This window comes from Chlorella variabilis (assembly GCF_000147415.1).
Source record: "Chlorella variabilis unplaced genomic scaffold CHLNCscaffold_18, whole genome shotgun sequence".
Taxonomy (NCBI): domain Eukaryota; kingdom Viridiplantae; phylum Chlorophyta; class Trebouxiophyceae; order Chlorellales; family Chlorellaceae; genus Chlorella; species Chlorella variabilis.
Window position 1 is genome coordinate 683608 of NW_005435070.1, and position 24536 is coordinate 708143.

Genomic DNA, 24536 nt, shown 5'->3' on the forward strand with positions numbered 1-24536 from the left:
GATTGCCTGGCTGAGCCTCCTTCCGCGCCTTGCCGCGGCTGCCCTGCTCCCACTCCCGACACGCTGCCTGCCCTCCTCGCCGCCGCCCTCCCTGCAGACAGCCACGCTGCTCTATGAGATGCAGCGGCGCGGCAAGGGGGCCCGCTTTGGCGTCGTGTCCATGTGTATCGGCTCAGGTGCGGGGGGAGGGAGGAGGGTTGACGCGGGGGGAGCATGGCTGAGATGCTGCCCTTGCCGCTTGCTCAACAGCGTCGGGCACTGCCCCCTGCTGCTGCCCTGCCACGGCGAGCGGTCCCCCGCTGCTCGTGCTGCTGCTGGGGCCGAACCCACCAGCGCCGGCCGCTGCCGTGCTGTGCAGGCATGGGCGCGGCGGCGGTGTTTGAGCGCGGCGGCGAGGTGGACGATGCGCCGCGGCGCCCCGTCAGCAGCCAGCTGACCGGGCTCAGCCGGGACGCTCAGGTGTCGTGATGGGCCCCCAGCCCGACACCCTTCTGGCTCGCCTTCTGGCGCCTTGCGCCCTCGGTCGCTGCCTCACCACCCAGGACCCCCCCCACCAGGACACGTGATTGAGAGCAGTCGCCAGGCTGGAGCGAGGCAGGAGGCAGGCGGGCACTGGATGGGCGGTGCCCCGCCCTGCCCGCCTGCTCCGTGCCCAGCCCAGCTCAGCCCCCCCATGCCCGTGTAGAGTAGCAGCAGCAGCCTGCTGCCCCAGTTTTGATTCCGTCAGCGAGTAGCGAATTGAGTTTTGGCGCTGAGCAGCCTTCTTCCCTCTGTTAGCGACCCCCCCCCCCGAGGTGTTGCTGCCAGGGAGCCAATACCACCCGCCTGCCTGCGAGCCGCCCATGCGCTTGATATTCATGCATGCAGCGCTTGCCGCTGGCGGCGGCTTTGTAGCGAGAGTTTAAGAGTGTACAGGTAGCAGGAGAGAGTGGCAGGAGAATGAACAATGGCAGCAGGTGGGGTGGGGTGGGGGTGGGGGATTTCAGAACTGGGTTCGCTGCTTGGTCGGCGGTGGTCTTGGGAGACCTGCCTGCCTGCAAGTACCAGCCCGCGCTGCACCTCCTACATGGCTTTGTCTTTGACTGGTGACAAGAACAGTGACCCAATGAGCGATTGCCGTCGCCTGCTGTCACGGCGGCAGACTGCATGCCGCCCGGCGGCGCCTGCGGCTGCGGTACACTGAGGGACGCGTCCTGAGGAGTAAGCCCCAGGGCGATCTAGCCTGTGTTATTTAGCACAGTGGGTTCCAGGATCCCTGAAAACCTGTACAGAGTCGCTGCAAGGCGTGTACGTGCTCTGGGGCTTCAGCTCCCAGCAACTCCTTGCAGCAGCACACTTCTGCTGGCCATTCGGGTCCAGGAGGCGCAGGCGTACTGTCGACCGGCATCCGCAGCGCGCGCGCCTCTGCCCCTCCGGCGCTGGGACTTGGCCGCCGCCGCCTCCCGAGGCCCCCTCCACTTGCCACCCCCACTCAGTTGCCCCACTACCCCAGGCACTGCTCTTGATGTGATGAGGCAGGCCTTTAGCAGCAAAAGCTCGGCGTATGTGCAGACGGACCGGCTCGAGTATGAGGCGGGGGATACGGTGCGGGCAGTCGTATGTATCAACGTAGCTGAAACGGTGAACTGCACCAGCATCAAGTGCGAGGTAATGGTGAAAGGAATTGCTGGATGCTGACATGGTTGATACCAACATTCACCCCACGCCCCAATTACGCCCTGCCCACTGGTACCCCACCCCTGTGCAGCTCATTGGGTGTGAGACAACGTGGTGGAGATTCAACGATGCCACGAGGGGCGGCACTCATGCCTTCCTGACGGCGTCCCTGGCGCTAAGCGGTGCTCGCCGGTTGCAGCCAGGGCAGTACCAGTGGCACGTCGTGTTTGCCATTCCAACTGGGGTGCCAAGTTCGCTGCATATCGATAAACACACAGAAGGGTGGGGCAAGGCTGCCGGTGAACGTGCCTGCTTGCCTGCCTATGCCTGCCTGCCTGTTCCTGCCCAAGATTTGCTGCCATGCACGTCATTGTGCAGGGTTCAAGTCAGATACACGCTGCAAGTCACCGCTCACACCGAAGGGCGCTTCCAACGAGCCATTCGCAGCACACGGCTCATCAGGGTGGTTAACAGGGTGGTTGGCAGACAGCGTGAGGCGCCTGCAACCTCCTGCGAGCGCTCCCTGGTGTGTTGCTGGGCTGCTGGGGTGGTGGCGGATGACTGATCGCAAGGCTGCCTTGGCAAGTAGCACAGCAGCCGCCCCACCCTCACTGCCCATGTGTGGTTTGTGTTGCCTGGCTCGCAGGACGGGAAAGTCTCAGTCTGCGGCGTCAGGCGAGGGCGGCTGCACGCCCACATGCATGTGGACCGTGCCTGGTGCTGGCCGGGGGACACGGTGCGGGTGACTGTGACAGTGGACAACGAGTCCGGCAGGACCCTCAAGGCCTCGCAGGTGATTGCTCTGCGCCTCTTCGGGAGTTGGCGCCGGCGGCCTTCAGCTAGATGCAACAACGCTCCTGCAGGGCGAGCAGCTTGTGCTCATCCGCTGGCCTGCACCTGCTGCTGTGCAGCTGTTTCTGCAACAGCAGGCTGTGATGTACGAACAGCCAGGGCAAAAGATGGTGCGAAGAACAGTCCACAACTCCAACAGTATCGAAACCGGCTCTGCTAGGGTGCCAGGGCCCAGGGGCATTGCGCCCTTCACTTCTTTCGCAGGCGAATGGTGGGTGGCACACAGTGCACGATGCCGTGTTCGATGCTGCCCAAACCAATGCTGCAGCCGATCATGCCTGCATGTTGCATGGGAAACAGCATCCCGGGGCCAAGCCAGCGCCTGCGTCTTGTTGTGCGTCTTTCTTCTTGCTTGTTGTTCCTGCAGGCATGCATCCACCATGGTGCACCCAGACATGCAGCCCAGCTACAGCGGCACAATTTTCACCGTCAGCCACTTCGTGTGCATCCGCTTTAGCATGGGCTGGTTCATGATGCCTCTCATTCTCAAGGCACGGCTGGTGCTAGCTGCTTTTGGGCCGCCAGCAGGCCTTCTGCCCATCCAGCTCCTGCTGCTACTGCTGCAGCTGGCTGATGCCGTATCTGAGATGGCGGCTGCTGTTCTGCAGGTGCCCTTGCGCGTGTTGGTGGGACCTCTCTGTGCAACACTGCCTGGCCCAAGATCAGCCAAGGACGGCAAGGATGGTGCGGAGGTCTCCTTCTTTGCAGAACCTCCCGCTTTCTGGAAGCCCAGTGTGGTAGTCGGCCCGCTGGCATTGCATGTGAATGCGGCATCGCCACTGCCACCAGAAGCGCTGGTGGCAGGTGAGTACATTGCATCCAGCTGCCTTGCAAGTACCTTCCTGGCTGACCTGCTAGCAGTAACAGTTGGCTGCTGTTCACTTGCAGACGCGTCGTTCTGGGCTCGAGCCACTGGGGGCAAGTAGATCTGTGGCAGACGGTTGCACGCAGCAAGGTGGGGGTTGAGGCTGCCCGGGGGAGGCCTGGGCATCACGTGATGCAGCGCTGCACGTGCATGGCGTACGCAATGGATGTGAATTTTATCCATTGGTGGGGTGAATTCCAGCTGGCCAATTTATCGCCGTGCTTGCCATGTGTTACAGTCACCCCGCTATGATAGGCCGCGTGAGCAGACCTTGGGCAGGGGGCACATGTGATCAAGGGGCATAAGGAGAGGGGGTGGACCATGGAGCACCCTCTCCATGGCTCCAGCCACCCTCCCCCCAAGCTGAGCGTCCCAGGGTCACCCCACCCTGGGCCCACTCCCTGCACATGTAAAGGGTGCATGCACTGCAGGCAGGAGTGCATGGTGGCCTGCCGTGGCGGCCGGCTTGCCAGGAGGAGCGAGACCGTGACTGGGAGCTGGAATGACAAGTTTTTATGCTTGGCAGAATGCAAGCTGTGTGTAATGTACACTTAAGTGAGAGCAATGATACACCCTGGCCAGCGTAATTGCAACTAGTGTGATCAAGTGATTCCCTTGCGTGCGCTGAGGTCGGACACTGAGGGCAGATGATGTGGTCAGGTCCCAGGAGGCGCCACATATGGCAAGTTGGCAGGCGTGTTGGTGCCCATCAGCACGTTGATGCTCTTGACGAGGCAGGTGGGGCCACGGCACACCTGCACAAGGGGCGTGAGCAGGGTTGGCGCAAGACAGCTGCTGCAGCAGCCCTGCCGCATCCACTCGTCCCTGCACAGCCCACCTTGAGCTGGCTCAATGTGTCCTGCAGGCTGGATAAGAGGTCCTGCACACAGCGCAAGCATCAGCCCGCACGGGGCACGTCCTGTTAGTACTCGGTGGGCAAGCAGTGCCCGGCGCTTGCCCAGCAACACCACAGTCCAAACTCGGGCGGCATGTCCCTGTGCACCCTGGGGGCCTCGTCGTAAATGTTGTCAACCTCCCAGGGGTCTGAAGTAAGGTTGTACAGCTCGTATCCCTGCAGTACAAGCATGCACGACAGAGCAGAAGCCCTTGATCAAGAGTGGCGGGGTGTCTGGCATGCTGGCGCGCCAGCAGCACCAGCCACTGCTCTGCGGCAACAGCGTTATGCAGCGCACCATGGGGAATTCAAGGTACTTCAGGACTCCGTGGGGTGGCACATGGGTCCTCAGGCCATAGTATGCCACTGGAAAGTATTCCTGCCAACAGGCGGAACGGACACAGGTAATTGAGATGAAGATCAAGCTTGTCGTCGGGGCTGAAGTGCATAGCAGGCGGAGCTGGAACTCACATTGGAGGCTGAGTTCATTCCATACACGGTGATGTTGTTAGCAAACGCATACTCAGCAAACTGCAGGGAGGGATGCAGGAGGGGGCGGAGGAAGCTCTGAGGCGGGCACATTGAGAGGGACACGCGCTAGGAGAGCACAAGCAGCGCTGGGGCCCAGGCCGGCAGTCAGCACAGACGCCCCGCCCACTGGGCACTTGTGTGGCACTTGCCCGCTTCCAGCCCTCATATGTGTAGCTGCAGCGCAGCACGGGGTGAGGCAGCATGTTCTTGTCAGGCGGGGCTCTGCCTGGACTCCACCACTGTCGGTAGGGCCACCTGCTCATGTGAGGCCAAGCATACCACCCTCTGCCGCGTCCCACCTGCTCAGGTTGCGCCCTGTCAGCTCCGCCTTGTCCAGCCTCGCTGTCGTCCAATTGTTGTACCAGCTGCCTGCAGGAGCAGCCAGACCCAGCATGGCCCAGATGAGTTGTGCGCAAGCAGGAAAGCCCCCATACCCACCGCACCCTGGCACTCCACACCACGGCAGCCTGCCACATGGCACCTGCCTACCCTGGTACTCATTCGCCAGCACATTCAGCGGCCAGCTGCCGTTGGGCAGGCGCGGAGGGCGGTACTGTGCGAAGATGTCGTTGTCAGGGTCGGCCACTGGCGTCAGGATGGACACCATGCTGTACACATGCGGCAGCAAGGCCAAGACAGCAGGCAACGAGCGATGGCCGTATGCTGAGTTGGTTGACAAGAGGAGAGATCACATGACGCCGGTGACGTGCCGTGCAGCATGGCTCCTGCTGCTGCTGTCGTGCATGCCCTGCCCTGCTGCCCTGCCCCTACCCGCTCACCTGTCTAGCATGCCGTTGGGCACGGGCTTCTCCACCACCACACCCACACGGTAGCTGCGAGGCAGGCAGGGCATGAAGGGGCGGGCAGAAGCTCAGTAGCTGGCAGCAGGCAGGAAAGCATGGGTTCGGAGTGGAGGCCACATGCAGCTGCCGTCATGGCACTCGTGTGAAATGTGCAGCGCAGCGCGTCGGCACAGCCAAGCACAGCAGAGTGCATCGCAGCGCTCACAGCATGGGATCCGCCGTCACGTTCTTGTCCCCCCGAAGCAGCGGTACCATAGAGATGCCGTCCCGCTCCCCAGCCAGCGGATCCTCAACACCTGCGCCAGGACGAGCCGCAGGAACAGCTTGCAGCGGAGAGAGAGGGCGCGGTGCTGCCGCAAGCCTCACGGCTCGCCTGCACCTCTGCAGGCTCTACTCCCATCGCGCAGCCATGCCAGGGCCGAACTCCCACACCCTTACGCCCCCATGCGCGCAAACAGCATTGCCGCCAACCAGTCACTCATCCCACCCACGCACCCGCTAGCTCCAGCCAGGTAGGGGCGAAGTCAATATTTGAGACCATGTGGGGCAGCTGCACGCCCCGTGGCACCCCCGGGCCCCGCACATAAAAGGGCAGCTTGACGTCTGTCTCGTACCCGCTCATCTTGCCAGACTGCGCGGCGACAGCAGCAGCAAGCGGGCACGCGGCGGTGAAGCTGCAGCGCGAGGCTCATCGCAGGAGTGCCACCAGGGTGATGGGGGTGGGGTTTTATGGGTGGGGCACACAAACGCAGACACGGCAAGCTTCCAAGCATGAGCGAGACACGGCTAGTCCTCCACGGAGCTCACCAGCCGGTGGTGGCCGAGCTGCAGGCAGGAGGGAGAGAAGGTCAGGTGCATGCGGCAGCATGATAGACGGCCAAGGCAAGCATGCACCAACTGCGTCTGCCGGCCGCCTTGCGGCCGCCCTGCCCCCGAGTGCCCCGGCTGGCAGCATGGCTGCCACCCTACCTTATAACCGTTGTCGCTTGTGAAGAACACGTACGTGTTGTCCAGCTCGCCCACCTCCTCCAGCGCCTGCATGCAAGGCAAGCGGCGGGCCGGCCCTGACAAGCATGGCAGTGCCGCAACCTGCCAGGCAAGGCACTCCTGCGTCGCAGCTCTGGTGCCTGACCAGGGCAGGCAGAGCAGCCGTGCCAGAAGCGCACCAGGAACACCGCTTCAATCATGTCATCAACTGCCAGCAGCGTTTCGGCGCGGGCCTGGTACTTGAAGTCCAGCCCTGCAGCCATCTCCTCGTCTATGGGCGGCAGCGAATTGATGAAGCTGACCTGCAGGCCGGATACCAGGAAACACAGAGATTGGGGGAGGGAGGGAAGGTGGGTAGCCTGGGGCAGGCGGAGGCATGCGTGGTGGCCAGGGCCCACCTTCTTCCTCAGGTGCTGCTGGCTCTCGTTGTAGGCAGGCACACGGGGTATCTTCAAGCCTGCAGGCAATGGCCGCTAGCACCACCACCACAACGCATAAGCACACACACATCTCTTGGGCACGCCAGCAAGGGGTGCAATGGTACTGCCGCCTTGCCATCCCGCTGCCCACTGCTGCCCGGAAGCAGCCCTCGCACCTTTCAGCTTGTTCAGGTGGCGGTTGGCGGGGATGTGGGGGTAGTGGCAGGCGTCTGTGGCAGGTGGGGCAGGAGGGAAGGGGAGCAGGCACCCTACCGTCAGATGGCCACAAGCCGTGCGCCACACCGGCATATGCAGGAGCAGCAATCAGCAGGGGCACATGGCAAGTGACCTGGCAGGCCACTCACAGGGGGCCAGGTAGAGGAAGAAAGGACGAGAGTCATCCTTGACCTGCTGGATAAACTCTACACCGTGCGCAGTCACGACGTCTGCAGAAGGCAGGGAAGCAGACAGCCTGAGCGCGGCCCCGCCAGCCGCTCCAACACGCCCCTCCTTCCTCACACGCCGTGCAGATGTTGATTGCCAGGCCTCGCAATCCCTCCAGCTGCTCAAGGTCTCCCACGCCGCCTGCCACACCCCACCTGTGCTGTAATCATCCTCTGCATTGGCAAACGACTTGCTCTTGCCCTGCAGGGGAAAGGGTGCCGGCAGCCAGGCAGCATCAGCATCAAGCCCAGGAACTGAAGCACTCGGCAGCAGCAGCCCACCCGGCAGGGCTGCAACAAGAACAATCACCTGATCCGACACAGTGTAATTGTAAAATTCGTTGTCGCTGAACACAAACCACCGGTCCCACCCCGGCGGCACGTGGGGAATGAAGGTGGAGTTGTAGCCTGTGAGGTACCTGCAGCCAGGTGGCAGGGTGGCAGGGTGAGGTGTGTGGAAGGAAGCACTGTCGTGGCATGACTGCCACACCCATATGCATGACCGAATGGGTTCGCACACTCACTTGCCAATCATGCCGGTGCGGTAGCCGGCCTGGTGCAGGTAGTAGGGCGCCGTCTTGTTCTCCAGCCCCATCTCCTGGAAGCGCCCAAAGCCGCCCAGCGGGTTGGTGGAGGCAGTGGACTTGCTGGAGCCAGGCGGGGTCCTGGCCGAGCCTGCATGAAGCGCCAGCCGCCCGCCGACCTGGACGTTGCTGTCGTCGGTGGCAGGCAGGCGCACGACAGGGTGCAGCTGGCGGCAGGCAGCAACACGTGCGGCATGCACGAATGATCACGGAGCACGCAACCCTGCTTACCCAATCCCACCACGCCCGTGTTGTGAGAGCACTGGCCCATCAGAATGGTGGCACGCGAGGGGCAGCAGAGCGCATAATTGCCTGCGGGCAGGCACAAACCGAGGGGACAGCGTTGACGCTCCCCAACGGAGCAGCCCTGGCAGGATCCTGCACAACTCACTGATGTAACTTGTCACGTTTATTCCTTCTGTTCCCAGGAGCTTGTGCAGTTTGGGCATGTACCAGTCCGTCCCTATCATTCCATCCTGGTCGTCCGTGAGGATGAGCTGCACGCAGGCACAGCGGGAGATGGTTGGGCCTCATCGGGGGAGCGGCGCACGCTTGATCCATCTCCGCTTGATAGGCACGCAGCCGCCACCGCGCTTGGGGATAACTCGCTCGAATCATCGAGCAGAGAAACTGGGGTGGTAGGGGCTGCGGTGGCGATGGCCGCCCGCCACCGGGGGGTGCACCCGCCGCCAGGGGGTGGTGACTGCCCACCCCATCACCCAATCCAGCGTTGCCCGCACGGTTTCAAAACGCTTTGCACGCTGCCTCAGGCCACGCACCACGATGTTGGGGCGCTTCTGTTTGGTATCACTACCGTGCTCATCAGGGCCCAGCCTGCGCCGGCCCGCGACACCGTCCCTGCTGCCACAAACACATGTGAGTCCTAGCAGCAGTGCCGCTACCAGCGCCGCAAGCTTGCTTGTCCGGCTCGGGTGAGAGGTCAAGCTCCTGAGACACCAGCGATGCATTATTGACAGAAGATGGATGCAGATGGAGTACAAGAACACGAAGAAGCGTCGAACAATTTGGGGGAGCCCACAGAGAACGTGCAAGTACCACCTACACGGCGCCACCTGGTGCCAAGCGTGCCGCTATGAGCGCACCACTCTCGGCAGGAGACGGGCCGGGGGAGGAAGGGAACTCACAGAGCAGGACACCGGGCCTCATGCCCACTCCCGTGGCTGCCGCAGCACCTCCACCACCCGCTCCTCCTCCGACCCCACCTCTGGCTGCACGTTGTAGCGCCAGGCGATGAGCGGCGGCGCAGACACCATGATGCTTTCCACCCTGCGCATGGCACAGGATGAGGAGGGTCGAGGCATGCCAGTCACATTGCGTAGCTGGCAGTGTCCTCAGAACAATGGCGAAGCAGCCTGCCAGGGTTGCATCCGTGCGCCTCTCCCGCTTGTGCGACCCCGTGCCCCAGCCCACCTGCCGCCATCCAGCCCAAACTTGACCCCCCGATCATAGAGCAGGTTAAATTCCAAGTATCTGCATGACCAGTGGACGCAAACAGTGCCATCTCAGCTTGACCTGGCAGGGAGCAGTAGGAGGGCAAACCGGGGCTGTTGGCGGCAGGCGGCGCCCACGACAACCCCACGCCCGCTTACCGCCCCCGCCGGAGCAGCTGCCACTGCCGCTGCGCCTCGCTGAAGGGCTGGCCGCGGCGGCGCTCCACGATGGGCGCCCAGCTAGGCAGGATGCCGTCCCCCACGTCCCTCACAAACTGCATGGCGGGGGCGGCACGGGAGCAATGGGCTGGATGGGTGGAGTGACGGAGGCGAAGGCAAGGCAAGGCAGCACCAGTGCCACCCCCAATCTCAACAGAAGCGGCACACGTCCAAGCCAAAAGCAGCCCCAAGCTGCAGCCCCTCCCGGTGGCCCCCAGCCTCCCCAGGCCAGCCCTGCCCAGCCCTGCCCTGCCTCGCCTCACCCGCGCCACATCGTACCCCGCCTCTGATGCATCGACGTCGTCAAAAAACAGGCCGCCCAGGCCGCGGTGCTCCTTGCGGGCGGGCAGGTAGAAGTAGCGGTCGCACCAGGCCTTGAACTCGGGGTACAGCTGCGGTACGGTACGGTGTGGTGCAGTACATTCAGGCGTGCGGTACGCATGGGGGTGCAGTGCACTGCAGTCGGGAGCGTGTGGACCAGGCAGAGGGGCAGCAGGGGCTAGAGAAAGGAGCAAGGGCGCGGCCTGCGTCACGCGCCTGCGGGCTGTGCGCGTCGCACAGCTGCTTCCAGTAAGCGTGGAATTCTGCCGCATCCTGCTCCACCAGGTAGAAGGGTGTGAGGTCGCAGCCGCCGCCGTACCACATCTGACCTTCCACCTGCGGGGTCCGTTGTGCATGAGCATGTGTGCGGCTGATTCTGGTGGTGGGGGTGGGGGGATGCCTCTGTGCGGGAGAGGCGGGCGCGAGGGCCACAGTGGGAAGGGCAAGGAGGGAGGCCAGGACAGAGGAACGAGAAGGTGGTTGGCGCCCGCAATGCAGCATCGGCACTCGTGCAGCGCTCCTAGGCAAGCTGCAGGTGGCGGCGGCAGCATACCTCAAACAGCCGCACGTCAGCTCGCAGGGTGGGGATGAAGGGGTGTGCGCTGTGGAACACCAGGCTCATGGCCGCGGCTGCACCAGGGACGAGAGCACATGACAGCCAGATCCGCAACCGAGCAGGAGGAGCCCACTCCTCCTGTTAAGCCCCTGCACTCTGGTCCTGCCCGTGCAATAGGCTGTTGCACGGCACCCCGCTGGGTCCTGCTCCCACCCGAGTAGCTCTGTCCGCTGGCGGGATCGATGGCAGCGCGGCCGCGCCTGCTCATGGCTTTGGCTCGCTCAGGGGTCAGCACCCCCGCCACAACAGAGATGTTGGCTGCCGCCTTCTCCAGCACCGAGCCGCCCTCCAGAACTGTGCGGCAGCAGAGTGATCTGGGACAAGGTGTCACTTACTAGCAGCGGCGACAGGCGCGGAGCCGCGCTGGTGGCTGCTGTCGCGGCCTGCGCTGGGACCTGCCTCCATGATCCCCTGCCGTGCTGTCCACGAGCCCTTCCGGCAACGCCGCTGGTTCTAGCTTGCTGCCTGCCCCTGCTCGCCTACCTGATGTGATGCCGTAGCCAGCATTGGGGTTGGAGGGGCTGCGGGACCAGCGGTTGTGCTGAAACGTGGCGCCGCTGCCGTCGAGCTCCTCGGCGGCCTGGCAGGCAGAGGGCAGGTGTGCAGCATCAGCGTCAGCGGGCAGCACAAGTATGCGCAGGGGTGGCGGCAGGAACGAGGCGGCGGCCAGCATCTGGTTGAAATGATTACCTGGATTATCCTCATCTGCAGGTCCACGATGTATTCCTCAAAGCTGGAGCTGACTGCCTGCTGCTGCCGTTGCTGCTGGGCGGCGGCCGCCGCGCAAAGGTGCCGTGCCCGCGCGCAGCCGTGCACAGTGCGGCGCCATCCGCTGGTCGCGCTGCACTTATGGTATCTTTGTGGTGCATCTGGACTGCGCGCTGCTGCTCTCGTGGCACCGCAACGGGGCATGGTGGCACAAGGTGTTGCCGCTGCAGCGCATCCCCTCATCGCCGGTGCAGACAAGCTCACCAAGCATGCGGCGTACATGGGTTGCATTGCAAGCTGCTGTGTATTGCAACCACCACCATCTGTTCCAATCCTATCTGCCTCGCTGGCATCCAACCTCTTGCTTCCTCCCCCAAACACGCTCTCTCACAGACGCCCGACAGCAATAGCCGACACGCCAGCCCCGCCCCGCCTGCGCCGGCCTAACTCCGACAGTGTCGTCATCTCGGGAGCCGGCAGCCCAGCCCCCGCTATGCACACAGCAGCAGCCACCCTCAAGCCCTGCGTGACGGGCGCTATCGCCCGCAGGCCGGCGTCGCGTCGGGCAGTGGTTGTCAGGGCTGCACACGAGCAGGAAGAGGCTGTGAGCCGCAGGCGAGCTCTGGGCACAGCCAGTGGCCCAGCCTCTTCTAGCTGGCACTTGTTAGAGCTGCTGAAAGGGAGAGGGCCCGTGCAGGGCGGTCAACACCTTGATCGCGTTTGCCACCGCCGACCTGACGGTATCACGCCCCGCTTGCTGTCCTCCAGATCGGCGCTGTCGGGCCTCGTGGCGCTTCCAATGCTGCTGGCAGCTGCCCCTGCCTTTGCTTTTGGCAAGGACGTACGCAAGGCCATGCAGGAGTGAGTGAGGCAGGACAGACGGCTGCGGCGCTCGCTCGCTCAGTCACGCTCGTTCAAACATGGCTTCACTGGTTCGTGCGCTGCAGGAAGGAAGCACGCAAGGCCAAACTAAAAGCGGCGGCTGCCAAGATGAAGCAGAGCCAAACGACGGAGGCGGCCTTTGCAGACAGTAAGTACAGCCTGCCGGAGGAGTCCACCACTCCCAACATGCGGACGCTGGCGGTGCGTGTTGCGCTATGTGGCTGCTACTGGCTGCAACTGGCCTGCACCTGCCTGCCTGAAAGGCGCTGCTGTGGAGGCCAGGGCTAGGCCCGCACAGCTGCATGCTGGGCACCCCTGCCTCAGGTAGCATTTTGTCAGGGTTGTACCATGGTCCTGCTCGCAGAATGACCGGCTGAGGAAGGAGGACTGAGCGCGGCTGTGCTGGGCTGGAAGGCAACCACGCCTCCCACCTCGTGCGGCTTAGCTTCCATGTGATGCAAGGCTTTGGTTTTGCTGGGACGACGTTTGCCCGAGTGTTCCCGCCTGCTGCTACTGCGATCTGTATGTGAGACGATTTTGCTGCCCTGCACTGTTTACGAGCCCTTGAAGAGAGCAAACACTTGCGCCACCTACCCCTGTGCCGACCCCCCTTGATGATCAATCTCCTGATTTTGCTATGTAAGGATGGACTGATTTTGGCCGATGAGAGGCAAAGGACAGGTGACTGGACACAGAGGCAGGCAGAATGCCAGGAATCCTGCCATGGCGGCGGCCCCGGCACCACAGCCGCCACTGCACGCAGTACGTGCCGCCACCTACACACGTACTGCGGCTCACTGATCTTGCTTGCAAGCGCGCTTCTGGGCGCCATACAGCACTCCAGCAGTGTCCACGATGAAGGTCGCTTGTCTGGCCGTGCTGGTGCTCTGCGGCGCCCTTGCGGCCGATGCCGCGGGAGATGACCCCACGGTGTCAATGCCGGGTGTCGTAGACCTGAGTGAGTGGGTCCGGTTCTGCGGTGGGCACAGATCAGGCAATGGGGCGCTCCAGCAGGCAAGCACATAGATGCTTCCCGCCCGCCTTCCCTGCGCTGCAGCTCCCGCCAACTTTGCATCCGAGCACAGCGGCAAGCGGGCGGCGCTGATCGAGGTGGGTTGCCGAGCGCTGTGCCTGCTTGCCATGGCAGGCCCCATCTCCGTCTGGCTGTGAGCCTTGAGGCTGTCTGTTGTCCCTCCCTGCCTTCCTGCAGTTCTACGCGCCTTGTGAGTGATCCAATTGCCCTGGGGGCGCCTGCGGGGCGCGGGGGATGTTTGTGGCGGCAGCGGCCCTGCAGAGAGCGTCGGCACCGCCTGTGCCGGCTCGCTCCGGCACCCATGCCCTGCGGGCTGCCTGTGCATGTGCCGGAAGCGCCTGTCAGGAGGGCATGCGCTATCTCCATCCGCAGCACAGGCTCGGCAGGTCCTACTGCACTGCTGCGCCTCACTCTGCGCCCTTGCGCCCCTGCTTCCCGCCCCGCTCCCATCCTCCACAGGGTGCGGCCACTGCAAGCGCCTGGTGCCAGAGTACATCGCTCTGGGCCAGAAGATTGCCGCCGACCCCAAGCTGAAGAGCCGCGTGCTGATTGCCAAGGTCGATGCGGACGCGCACCGCGAGCTGGGTGAGCCAGCTGCCACGCGAGCGCCAGCCAGCTGGCATGCCAGCTCAGCAAACTGCGGCTGGCTGAGCGCTTGCCGCGCCCTCCGTGCTGCTGCTGCACCGCTGGCCCGCCGCCGTCACACACGTGCCGCGCCGCTGCGCCCTCGCCGTGCAGGCGAGAAGTTTGGCGTGCGCGGCTTCCCCACCATCAAGTGGTTCCCCCGCGGCAAGGCCGCCGACCCCGTTGAGTGAGTGCGCCCGCCCGCCTGCCAGCCCGCCTGCCAGCCTGCCTGCGGTGTGCTACCCACAGTGTGCTACCCACGCGCCATAACGGGTCATCTCCCCACACGCCTGCTGCCCCGCCCTCCTCACCTCCACCCTCCCCGCCCCGCCATCGCCTCCCCACGCCTTGCCCCGCCCCCTCGCTCCCCCTGCAGCTACAACGGCGGGCGCAGCGCGGACGACTTCCTCAAGTTCATCAACGAGCAGGTGGCCGCCGACGCCGGCTTCGCCCGCGTCGACGCCCTGGTGCCCATCGCACAAAAGTTCATGGCCGCCGCGGCCGCCGACCAGGCGGCGGTGGTGGCGGAGGCCAAGGCGGCGGCAGAGGCGGCCGCGGGTGAGCGGCGGCGGCGGCGGCGACGCCCCGCCGGATGCCCTGCCGGGCTGCTGCCCTGCTGCCTCAGCTGCCACCATGCGCTGCAGCTTGGCTGCCTCGCCCTTTTGCTGCCGTGGCATGCGCCGCCTCCAGCACGCCCCTCGTCCTCATCCTCACCCATCCATCTCGTCCTTGTCCCCCTCTCCCCCTCGTACCCGCAGCTGACGACAAGGACAACGCGGCGCTGTACGTCCGGTTCATGAAGAAGGCTGTGGAGAAGGGGGTGGAGTGGGTCACCAAGGAGGTGGAGCGGCTGACCAAGATGGCCGAGAAGCCGATGAGCGGTGGGTGGCGCCTGGCGGCAGGCATGCGATTCGGCTGGCTGGACGGCAGCGGCTGCGGCGCCCCAGCCCGCGCTGCCGGCTGCCCGGCGGCCAGCGGTGGATGGATGGCAGGGAGCGGGATGCACCAGGGTGTGGCCTGCGGGAGGCTCTGCCCGCAGGCTGGGCGCTGGCGCAGTGCGGCGCAGGCAGGGGTGGTCCGCTGGCTGGCGCGCTTTCCTCCACTGCTGCACGCCCCGCCTGCCTGCAGCCGCCAAGCTGGACGAGGTGAGCCGCAAGATCAGCGTGCTTTCCTCCTTCACGGAGAAGCCGGCAGAGCCCGAGGAGGCCGCGCCGGTGCCCTCGGACGCGGGGTCCCAGGCGTCGGCGGCGGCCGACGAGGACGAGGATGAGGATGACTCCGTGTATGATGACGGCCTGGATGACAACGAGGGTGCAGGTCAGAAGCGGTGCAGCCGCCCACTTTGCAGCGCAGCCGACGTGTGATGTGATTTGCATGCGTGAGGCAGCCCGGCGGCAGCGGGGCAAGGCACGTCGCGGTGGCGCGTGGAGGGGGCAGTGGGCCGCAGACAGCGCCGGCGCAAGCTGCTGCGTGTGCATGCGAGCGGCTCGCTGGGGCAACGCCCATGTGGCTGCATCGCTGACCCTGCCTTCCCACCGTCGTGGCTGCTGTGCTACTGCTGCCGCAGAGTTGGAGGAGGGTGAGGAGGGCGAGGAGGAGGATGGAGAGGAGATGGAGGAGGACGATGAGGGTGGCGCCCCCGCCGAGGATGACGACGATCCTTATGACGATTCTGAGCTCTGAGCTGGCTGATGGTCGCACGTCCAGCGGGGCAGATGGCTGCATCGAAGGGGCCGCCCTGCCGGGCTGAGAGCTGCGCACGTCCGGAGCTGGAGGCTGCTTCACAGCCTTCTCATTTCATGTGACGTGGAGCTGCGGGCGGCGGGGGCGTGGCTGTGTGGCTCCGTGCAGGCAGATGCCAGCCCGCCTGCCGCCTCACCGCTCTGTGATCCTTTCAGCTTTGTGTAATGTTACACCACCTCGGCTTGCTGCCGACGGCGGCTGGCACGCTGCGGTCAACGATGTAGCAGAGCATGGGGTGCGCAGCAACCCACTCGGCCTTCCCTGGCTGCCACCCGCTTCAGATATCCTCACCTGCTCGGGTGAACGCAGAAACCATGCCAGGAACGGCCTGTATGTCGCTCTATGGGGTGGGGTGGGGGGGGGGGGGGGGGGGTAGGAGCGGGCCAGCGCCAGGCTGGCGTTACCTACAGGTGACCACCGGTGATCTCAGCAATTTTGGCATTTCATTCCAAGCGCCCATGCGCCCACATTCATTATGCCTCACAGGCTAATGGCGCTGCCCTTGGACAAGAGAGAGATGGCCTCCCTCAAGGGGGTCTGCATCGAGTTCACAGACGTACGGTTCGTCGTCAAGGATCGGCGCAGCGGCGCAATGCTGGACATACTGAAGGGCGTTACGGGCAAGGTGTGTTGGGCCTGGCTGGTGGGAAATGCTGCCCGCGGGACCCGGCCAGCCGCCACGCCCCGCTTCCCCACGCACCTCCCAAACCTCCTACGCATGACTAGCCGCTGATCAGACCAGGCAGCGACACAAGAAGGTGGCCTCCACACCGCCGCCGCCGCCGCCATACACTGCCGCCTGGCCTGCAGGTGGAGGCCAACCGGCTGACCGTCATCATGGGGTCCAGCGGCGCCGGCAAGACGACGCTGGTGCGCTCGCTTTGCCAGCCCGCCTGCTTAGGACTTGCGTGCTCCTTCGCCCTTGCCCCTGGCCACTGCTTCTCACCGGTGCAGCTTCCCCACGCCTGCAGCTGGACGTGCTGGCCTGCAACCTGTTTGGCAGCGGCACGGTCACCGGGGAGGTGCTGGTCAACGGCGCCCCGCGCCGCACCTCCGAGTTCACCCAGATCAGCTCCTACGTGCTGCAGCGAGGTGCGGCGACGACGCTGGGCAGCGGCATTGGCCCTGCCGCGTGCTGCCTATCGCTCGCCTGCCTCAGCCCTACGTCACGCCCACCACCTTTCAGTGCCCACCCCAAACCGTCCAGCCTGCCCTCCTCCTCCATGTGTGCCTGTTCCTGCAGACGTGCTGCTGGCGTCCAGCACGGTGCGTGAGTCCATCATGATTGCCGCGCAGCTCAAGCTGCCGCGCACCATGTCTCACCGTGACAAGGTGGAGCGCGTGGATGAGGTCCTGCGGGAGCTGGTGGGTGGCAGCTGCCGTGCAGCTTCCCCGCCTCTCCCGGCATGCTCTCTTTGCTGTTGGATTGTTTTCTGGAAGCGGGGCCTGTGGAGCTGCTGACGCCAGCGCCGACTATGTGGCACCTGGGCGGGGCATGCTGAGCAGAGCTGGCCAACCGCGCCTGCATGCAGGAACTGGAGGGCTGCCAGCACACGCTGATTGGCGATGAGCTGCTCAACATGAAGGGCATCTCCGGGGGGCAGCGCCGCAGAGTGTCAGGTGGGTGGTCGAACAGGCGGCACGGCTTGCTTGCTTGCTCCTTGCTCGGCCCCTGTCCAACCCCCTCCATCCTCCTCCCGCCCTGCAGTGGGCATCGAGCTGGTCAAGTCGCCCCGTGTGCTGTTTCTGGATGAGCCGACCAGGTGAGCATGTGGCGGCGCACTCTTGCCGGCTTGCCAGCCCTTAGGGCGCAGGTCATGCATGTGCATGAGCGCGTGTGTGTGCCCCCGTGCCGCTGCAGCGGTCTGGATTCTGAGATGGCTGTGAGCCTCATCGACACCCTGGTGAAGCTGGCCCGCGAGAACAGGACGGTGAGCTGCCTGAGTGCGCCCTGCCCTCCCGCTCGCATCCCCCCCGCCCCTGCGCGGCCCCCAAGCGCCAGCCGCTGGCTCCCACCTGCCTGCCCACACGCTCTGCCCACCGCTCTGCGGCCCCACCCCACCCACCCAAGCAGATTTGCACCACCATCCACCAGCCCAACTCCCTCATCACCTCCAAGTTTGATGACTTCCTGCTGCTCCACGCCGGCTCCACAGCCTACTTTGGGCTGTGGACCGGCGCGGTGGACCACTTTGCGGCCGCCGGCTGCCCCTGCCCGCAGGTGGGGCGGGCGCTGCGCCGCTGGTGTGTGCTCTGCAGCGGATGGGCAGCAGGCTAGCGGCAGGGCAGCCCGCCCACGGCCTCCGCTGCGTGTTGCCCCCCTCGCTGCGCTGCTTTCATGCTGCCCTGCTCACCGGCTGCACCGGCCCTTGTGCCAGACATGTACCTGCGCATCTGTACCGCCTCTGCACTGCAGTACGTCAACCCCACCGACTACTTCATGAGCGTGCTCAAGGAGAAGGGCGACGAGCTGGTGCTGGCCTGGGAGAAGCAGGAGCAGCAGGGGCGGGCGTGCGGGCTGGACCTGGAGGCGCCGCCCCCCAGCAGCGCTTCGCTCGAGGCGGCGGCCGGGGCAAAGGGGGCACAGGAGGAGCCTGCCAAGCTGCAGGTGGCGCCCAAAGTGCCGTGGTGGTACCAGGTGTGGGTCCTGAGCGGGCGCATGATGCGCATGTGGTGGCGCAACCCGGCCATGGTGAGTGAGGGCGGGGTGGGTGGGCCTGCCTCGCCTCTATGCCACGACCGGCCCGGATGGCGTCTCCCCCTGCTGGCACCACGCCGGGACCAACACATGCCTGGATGTCGCCCCCTGCTGCGCGTGCTTTCCAGTTCATGAGCGAGATCACGCAGTACATCTTCATGGGCGTCTTCATCGGCCTGGTGTACCTGCAAGTCAGCGACTCGCTCGCCACCGGCGTGAACGACCGCGCCGCCTCCATGTGGTTTGCCATGGCCGTGCTGTCCTTCACCCCCAGCTACACAGGTAGGCGGGGTGCTTGCCTGCCTGCCAGCCCAGCGCGGCAGCCCTCCTGTGGGGGGGATCGTGCAGGAGGGCTGCTGCAGGGCCAGGCGAGGGCAGGTGTGCATGTTCGGTGCCTGCGGCAGCCTGCCTGTGCCGGTTCCACACCCCCTTCATCCTCGGCTGCTGAGCCTGCTGCTTGCCCGCCTGCCTGTGGCGCCTCCCTCCCTCCCTGCCCTCTGTGCTGTGCAGCCGCCGTGCTCTGGGACAAGGACCGCCTGCTGCTTCGGCGGGAGAGCCAGCAGGGCATGTACTCGGTCACAGCTTGGTTTGCGGCACGCACCGGCACCGTCACGCCCATGCAGATATTTCAGACCTCGCTCTTCTGTGTTCTCATGGTGAGCTGAAGCTGGCGGGGGCAGCAGAGTTGTATGGGTGCCTGCGGTTGGCGTCCTTGGCCTTCGCTTTCCTCCAAGCCGACTTGGGTGGATTCCCGCGTGCCTGCCTCTCATCTTCCCATCAGCAACCTGACAGCGACCCCCCCCCCCCCCCCGTCTCTGCAGTACTTCATGGTTGGCTACGTCCCTGACTTTGTCAACTTCCTGGTCTTCCTGGCCGGTGAGTGCTGAGCTGGCAGGTGCTGAGCTGGCACGGCAGGCTCTGCTGGTGCACCGCGTCTGGCGCCTGGCTACCTGGGTTACGCCCGACCCGTGCCGAATGGGCGCTGCTCCTCGCATGGCTCTGCTGCAGCTTTCTGTATGTTCCAGCTGGTCAGCGAGACAGTGGGCGTCATGTGCGCCATCGTCACAAAGAGCTCAACCTATGCTGTGCTGGTGAGCCCGCTGGGTGCGCTCTCCTCCTCTCCACATCTCCTGAGCCTCTGTGTGCGCCCCAGCCTGGGCTGCCCAGCTCAGATACACGGCATGCCAGGCCGACCACTGCTGCCCATGCATCAGTCCTGATCTGACGCTGTCCACTGATGCGTGCAGATTCTCACCTTCATTCTCCTCTTCCTGCTCTCGTTCTCTGGCTTCCTGGTCAGTGATGTGCCAGTCTACTTCAAATGGATCAGGCAAGGCTTTGTTTGCAGCACACACGCAGGCTGCCCTCACTTCTTGCCCTGCTATCGTGCCGTCACTGGTCTGGTCTGGCCTGGTTTTCAGCTCGCTGTGTTGCCGAGGCAACACCTCCCCTGACGTCGCCTCCCTCTCCTTGCGCTTCCCGCCTGTGCAGCAAAGTCTCCTACCTGACCTACGCCTATGCAGCAGGTAGGCAGGGCAGCTTGCAAAGCAGCTGCATGGGCGTCAGAACCTGGCTGTCCTTGTCCACCAACCCTTGCCCCCTCCCTCATCGTTTTCTTCCTTCTCTCGCCTTATGCAGTGATGGCCAACGAGTTCAACAATGTCACATTCTACACCGCTGACGGCGAGCCCGTGCCGGGGTCGGAAGTCTTCAGCGGCGGCGTCCCCGGGGTGTCGCTGACCGGCGTGGACAACGGGCTGTCCATCGGGGCAAACCTGGGCATCCTGTTTGGCATCTTTGTGGGCGCCCGCGTCCTCGCCTTTGTGCTCCTCTTCATCATGGCCAAGCGCAAGTGGCTGTGAGGCGAGCGCCCGTGATCTCGCAGCCGCTTCCATGCCCAGACCCTATACTAGAGGCTTAGCCAGCCTTCGACTGTTCCATGTTGCTACCTATCATTGCTACCTATCCGTCTCTTTTGGAGGCCCAGTTCACGGCTGATCGGCCATCATATTGTCTAGCCATCCACCCCAACTATTTCATTGCCAGCGACTCCTCATGGGCCCCTCTCTCAGCCATCAATTAATACCGTAACATTGTGATCCCCATCCCATCAGTCAGATCTTGCAAACTGCTCACCAACTTGCCGCGGCAGTCTGTTACAGGGGTTGAGCCTATCACTTTCAGGCAGCTGGGCAAGGCGGAGGTGGAGGAAGCTGCAGCCATAGGCACCTCAAGGGTGCGTCGGTCTGTGAAGGAAAGCGGGGGCGGGTGGCTTGAGGGGCGCTGTGCAAAACTTGGCCGGTGGCGCAGTATCGTCCCAGCCAGCCAGAGTGGAGTAACGGGATAGAAAGAGATCAGTTTCGGTTTTGGATGGTAGGGTAGGCCTGTGAAGAGACATATACATGGGCGGCGGGTCACTGCTTGGGTGCAGCCGCGACATGGCGCCATCAATGGGATTGGTAGAGAGACACACGAATCATGTTCAGGAATGGAGCACGCAACAGTGTGCCACCAGGGGCTGGAGAGCGGGGGTGCAGCAACAGCGAAGAGTGGGGTGAGCCAGTGCTTGAGCCGCCTGCAATGGAGGCGGTCGGAAGCATCTGCGGCGATGAAGAAAGTAATTTGCAGTGGCAGACATGGGCAGGGGTGTGGTTGTCATGTAAGGAGCCTGGCAGCGGGTCGGGCAGCCCGGCACTGGGCTGGTGCGGGGGCAGAGCAGCTTTCCAGGCCAGGGCGCAGCTGCCGAAAACAAAAAGAGTGGAGGAGGGAAAATGGTAGCGGGCACTGGGCCGGCGTGCAGGTAGCTGTGAAGGGAGGGGCCAGGTCCGGTCTGTTGGCTGTCCACGGGTGTCGAAGGTGCTCGGGCTCCGGGGAGGCGGGGAGGCGCCCCACGCCAGCCGGCTGGCCAGCAGTGAGCTCACTCAAAGTCTGCGGGCTGGGTGTGGATGGTGATGCCAGGCGGCACCACAAACCCGGGCGGCAGCATCGCGCCCTGCAGCCAGGCCAGGCGGGCAGGACAGCAGGCAGGCGTCAGGCGCTGCACAGGGCACCGGCCTCTCGGGCCGCCAGCTGCACACCCAGGCCGCCATACAACGTGACGGCGGCGCGGCAGGCAGGCGAGCGGGCGCCTGCAGCCACGCCGCTGTCGCTAGCTGCTGGCTCACCGGCGGCAGCACCATGCCGTCGCGGATGGGCCAGCAGTTGAGGGGCAGGTCCTTCTTGTAGCGCACGCCGCACGCGTTGCACAGCGTGCGCGGCCCCAGCGGGCCGCACCGCCACTGCGGCGTCTGGTGGCAGCCGCAGTTGAGGCACACAGTGCGGCGGCCCTTGCGGTCTGCGCGGAGAAGCGGGGGCAGGGGGGCGGGCACAGGTCAGGAAGGCGGCGAGCAGGTGGGCAGGCTGGTGCATTGAGGCAGCCGAGCCACAGAAGGCAGCGCAGCAGCGGCAGCAGCGAGTCCAGAGCTTGAAGGTGTTGGTCGCGGCGGCGGCAGCAAGGGCCCGCCATCCCGCCTGCCAGCACACTCACTCTTCACCCCGCCTGCCGGCTTGCGCGCACCCTTGCTGCCGCGGCTGCCGACCTCGCCGCTGGACACGTCCGCGCCTCCCACGCTGCCCCGGGAGTCCCGAGACTCGCTGCAAGGCAGGGCAGGAAGGGGGCATGCGGTCGGTTGCGGCAGGTGGCGGCGCAGCTTCGAAAGCGGCAGCGGGCCAGCAGCAGGCGGGATGTGGGCAGCAGGAGTGTGGGCAGGCGGGCTTGTGCCGGGCGGCAGCGGAAGCGGCTTGCCTGGCGGTGTTGCCGCCGTGCGACACATCCAGCCGCCGCTTGACGCCGGTGAAGGAGGCGACCTGCAGGGAGGCAGGGAGGCGTGTAGGGAACGTTGAATGAGCAGGGAGGAGCGTCACAACACCCAACAACTTAAATACACACCACCAAAGGTACACACACAAACCACCTGCGGCATCAGCCCACCTTGCGCACGCGCCCGCTCTTGCTGGTCTGCAGAGACACCTCCGCCTCCTCGTACTCGAAGTCCGCGTAGGCCTGGGAGGCGCGCCGCGGCGTGGCGCGCGGCTGCGCGGGCTGCGGCACCGCCGGCTGGCGCACGCCGCCGGCGGCGGCGCCGGGGCGGTGCGCGGCCGCGGCCGCCGCCTGCTGCTGCATCATCAGCAGCTGCTGGTGCTGCGGGTGGGAGGGCGCGCCGCCCAAGTGCGCCATGCGGCTGGCCTCGTATGCACTGTGCGCCCGCATGCTGGCCTGCAGCGTCAGGCTGCCGCTGCTGCTGACCATGCTGGGCGCCACCAGCGAGGCGGGCGCGCTGCCGGTGGGCACAAACCCGCCGTAGGCGGGCGCCCCCGCGGCCCCGCCGCCGTGCAGCGCGTAGTACGCTTGCTGCTGCTGCTGCTGGGCCGCCGCCGCCGCGTGCTGCTGCTGCTGCTGCTGGTCAAAGGGCGTGGGGCGCAGCGCGGCGCCGCCGCCGCCGTGCGATGAAAACTCAGGCAGGTCAAACGCGTCGCCGGGCAGGTCCAGCGGACCGCTGATGTGCAGGCTGTTCATGGCTGCCCCCGAGCTGGTCCCCGTCTTGTCAAAGTCGTTCAGCATGGACTCCAGGAACTGCATGGAGGGCAGCGTGTAGAGCTGGCCCGCCTGCAGCGGCGGCAGGTCGTCCTTGCCCGCCAGCTGCAGCCACGCGACGCGCCCGGGGGGGAGGGCAGGGGGGCAGGAGAGGCGGTGGGAGGTTGGAGGGAGGCGGGCAGGGCACGCTGGGGCGGCGGAGGAAGGGGGCGGACAGCGAGGGGAAGCACTCCGGGGGTGCTGGTCTGGCCTGCCGCCGACGCGCCGGCGCCAGCTTTGCCTTGCCAAAGCACACCCGGGTGCGGCTGCCGGGGCAAAGGGTCCAGCCCAGGGCCCCACAGGCACCTGCACGCCCAGGCCAGCACCGCACCTGCTCAAACACGTCTTGGAAGATGCTTTGCCGCTCGCCGGGGGCCAGCCCCTTGGCGCGGTTGAGCTCGGTGGCGGCGATGACGTCCAGGCTGATTTGGCGCAGCGGCGGCAGCAGGCCGGCCACCCCGGCGGTGGCAGAGTCCAGGAGCAGCACGCTGGGCTGCTGGCTGGCTGCGGTGGACGAGGAGTCGACGCTGTTTGTCTTGCCGCCCTCGCCGCCGCCCTCGGTGGCCAGGCGGTGCTGGTGCTTGGGGGCCTGCAGGCCGCAATTGGCGGGCGGACGGTGCTTTGCAGGGCGCCAGAGAGGGCAAGCGAGGGCGCATGGCCGCTGCGCTCGCCCCACCACGGCTGCATGCAGCGCATGTCGTCCAGGCCGCGTGAACAACTGCAGGGCTCACCTGCATAGCCGCGACTTGCAGCACGATGTCACTGGCCGTCTTCAGCAACATGGCCTCGCCGTGGGCCTGCAAGGGCGCAGGGCGGGAGGCCTCAGCAACAGTGCGCCAACTACCTGCCCCGGCAGAGCCACCTCCCCCGCGTGCGGGCCCCCAGCGCCTCTGCGGGCGCCCTCTGCGAACTCACCTGCCAGGAGCCAGCCCTCAGGAGCCCCTCCTGCCGTAGCAACCCCTCCTGAGCCTGAGCCTGTGCCATGGTCACCCCAAGCGGCCTCCAGTCTGCCTAGCTAGTAGCTACAATGTACGGTTGGGTGGTGGAGAATACACAGCAGGCGGCAACACGCCCGCGGCTTGTCCTGAGCGCGGCGAGCCACCGGGACGTGACCTGGCAACTGCAATCGCGCACATGCACCCGATGCCCAGATACCGGATGCAATGAGCATCGCGTGCCATAATTACTGCTGGGTCTGCGGCCGTGAACTGTCGGGCGCCCCAACTGACCACACCATGATGCGGCCATGCGGGAGTTGGTTTCTGTTTGCAGTGCTCAGCAGCCTTGCAGGGCACCATCATGCCCAAAAGCAATGCGGAGGGAGGCAAAGTTGGACAACAGAGCTGCGGCGGCCCTCTCTAGCCATGCGCATGCTTGCCGCCGCCGCCGTGGGCAGCCAGCTAAACAGTTGTCGGCCCAACCGGTGCTGGAAATGCCTGGGACGAAGTGGAGACCCCGTGAATTGTGATGTCCTGGGTCCGCTTGCCAGGCTCAGGTGGACTGCAGCCCCACCAGCTCCGCCGGCAGCGCCGCCATCTCGCGCAGCCGCTGGTGGGCAGCCTTCAGGTACTCGCCCAGCAGCGGCAGCTGCCCC

At 65.3% G+C, this 24536-nt stretch overlaps 6 protein-coding genes across 6 annotated transcripts; 4 read left to right on the forward strand and 2 right to left on the reverse strand.

Annotated features, from left to right (window-relative positions):
• Window positions 1-2353: 2353 nt before the first annotated feature.
• Window positions 2354-3434, forward strand: CHLNCDRAFT_137094 (hypothetical protein; the record flags this gene model as incomplete). Its single annotated transcript, XM_005845259.1, has 4 exons — window positions 2354-2449; window positions 2568-2593; window positions 2876-3312; window positions 3397-3434. The coding sequence occupies 4 exons, from the start codon at window positions 2354-2356 to the stop codon at window positions 3432-3434; spliced, it is 597 nt and encodes a 198-aa protein (XP_005845321.1).
• A 1357-nt stretch (window positions 3435-4791) lies between these two features.
• On the reverse strand, window positions 4792-11315 carry CHLNCDRAFT_53914 (hypothetical protein; the record flags this gene model as incomplete). The annotated part of the gene is made up of 27 exons (XM_005845395.1): window positions 4792-4799; window positions 4927-4973; window positions 5099-5168; window positions 5289-5407; window positions 5579-5632; window positions 5808-5898; window positions 6098-6233; window positions 6410-6427; window positions 6572-6637; window positions 6769-6891; window positions 6988-7046; window positions 7185-7238; window positions 7374-7454; window positions 7608-7653; window positions 7762-7870; window positions 7976-8154; window positions 8223-8347; window positions 8427-8532; window positions 9229-9322; window positions 9467-9526; window positions 9646-9761; window positions 9969-10097; window positions 10127-10161; window positions 10239-10362; window positions 10580-10656; window positions 10796-10936; window positions 11126-11315. The coding sequence occupies 27 exons, from the start codon at window positions 11313-11315 to the stop codon at window positions 4792-4794; spliced, it is 2457 nt and encodes an 818-aa protein (XP_005845457.1).
• A 1772-nt stretch (window positions 11316-13087) lies between these two features.
• Window positions 13088-13463, forward strand: CHLNCDRAFT_137097 (hypothetical protein; the record flags this gene model as incomplete). The annotated part of the gene is made up of 3 exons (XM_005845260.1): window positions 13088-13190; window positions 13290-13342; window positions 13443-13463. 3 exons carry the CDS (start codon window positions 13088-13090, stop codon window positions 13461-13463), a joined length of 177 nt encoding a protein of 58 aa, XP_005845322.1.
• A 36-nt stretch (window positions 13464-13499) lies between these two features.
• Window positions 13500-15572, forward strand: CHLNCDRAFT_137098 (hypothetical protein; the record flags this gene model as incomplete). Its single annotated transcript, XM_005845261.1, has 7 exons — window positions 13500-13584; window positions 13725-13850; window positions 14004-14076; window positions 14266-14447; window positions 14648-14770; window positions 15018-15206; window positions 15457-15572. The coding sequence occupies 7 exons, from the start codon at window positions 13500-13502 to the stop codon at window positions 15570-15572; spliced, it is 894 nt and encodes a 297-aa protein (XP_005845323.1).
• A 577-nt stretch (window positions 15573-16149) lies between these two features.
• CHLNCDRAFT_137099 (hypothetical protein) lies at window positions 16150-20192 on the forward strand (the record flags this gene model as incomplete). The annotated part of the gene is made up of 16 exons (XM_005845262.1): window positions 16150-16257; window positions 16443-16502; window positions 16604-16724; window positions 16876-16997; window positions 17165-17252; window positions 17341-17395; window positions 17494-17563; window positions 17707-17853; window positions 18049-18324; window positions 18459-18612; window positions 18841-18986; window positions 19152-19206; window positions 19339-19421; window positions 19578-19609; window positions 19822-19856; window positions 19969-20192. 16 exons carry the CDS (start codon window positions 16150-16152, stop codon window positions 20190-20192), a joined length of 1776 nt encoding a protein of 591 aa, XP_005845324.1.
• Window positions 20193-21247: 1055 nt separating this feature from the next.
• CHLNCDRAFT_137100 (hypothetical protein) lies at window positions 21248-23926 on the reverse strand (the record flags this gene model as incomplete). The annotated part of the gene is made up of 8 exons (XM_005845396.1): window positions 21248-21322; window positions 21495-21664; window positions 21857-21963; window positions 22139-22176; window positions 22301-23008; window positions 23274-23531; window positions 23674-23739; window positions 23858-23926. The coding sequence occupies 8 exons, from the start codon at window positions 23924-23926 to the stop codon at window positions 21248-21250; spliced, it is 1491 nt and encodes a 496-aa protein (XP_005845458.1).
• Between the last annotated feature and the right edge of the window lie 610 nt (window positions 23927-24536).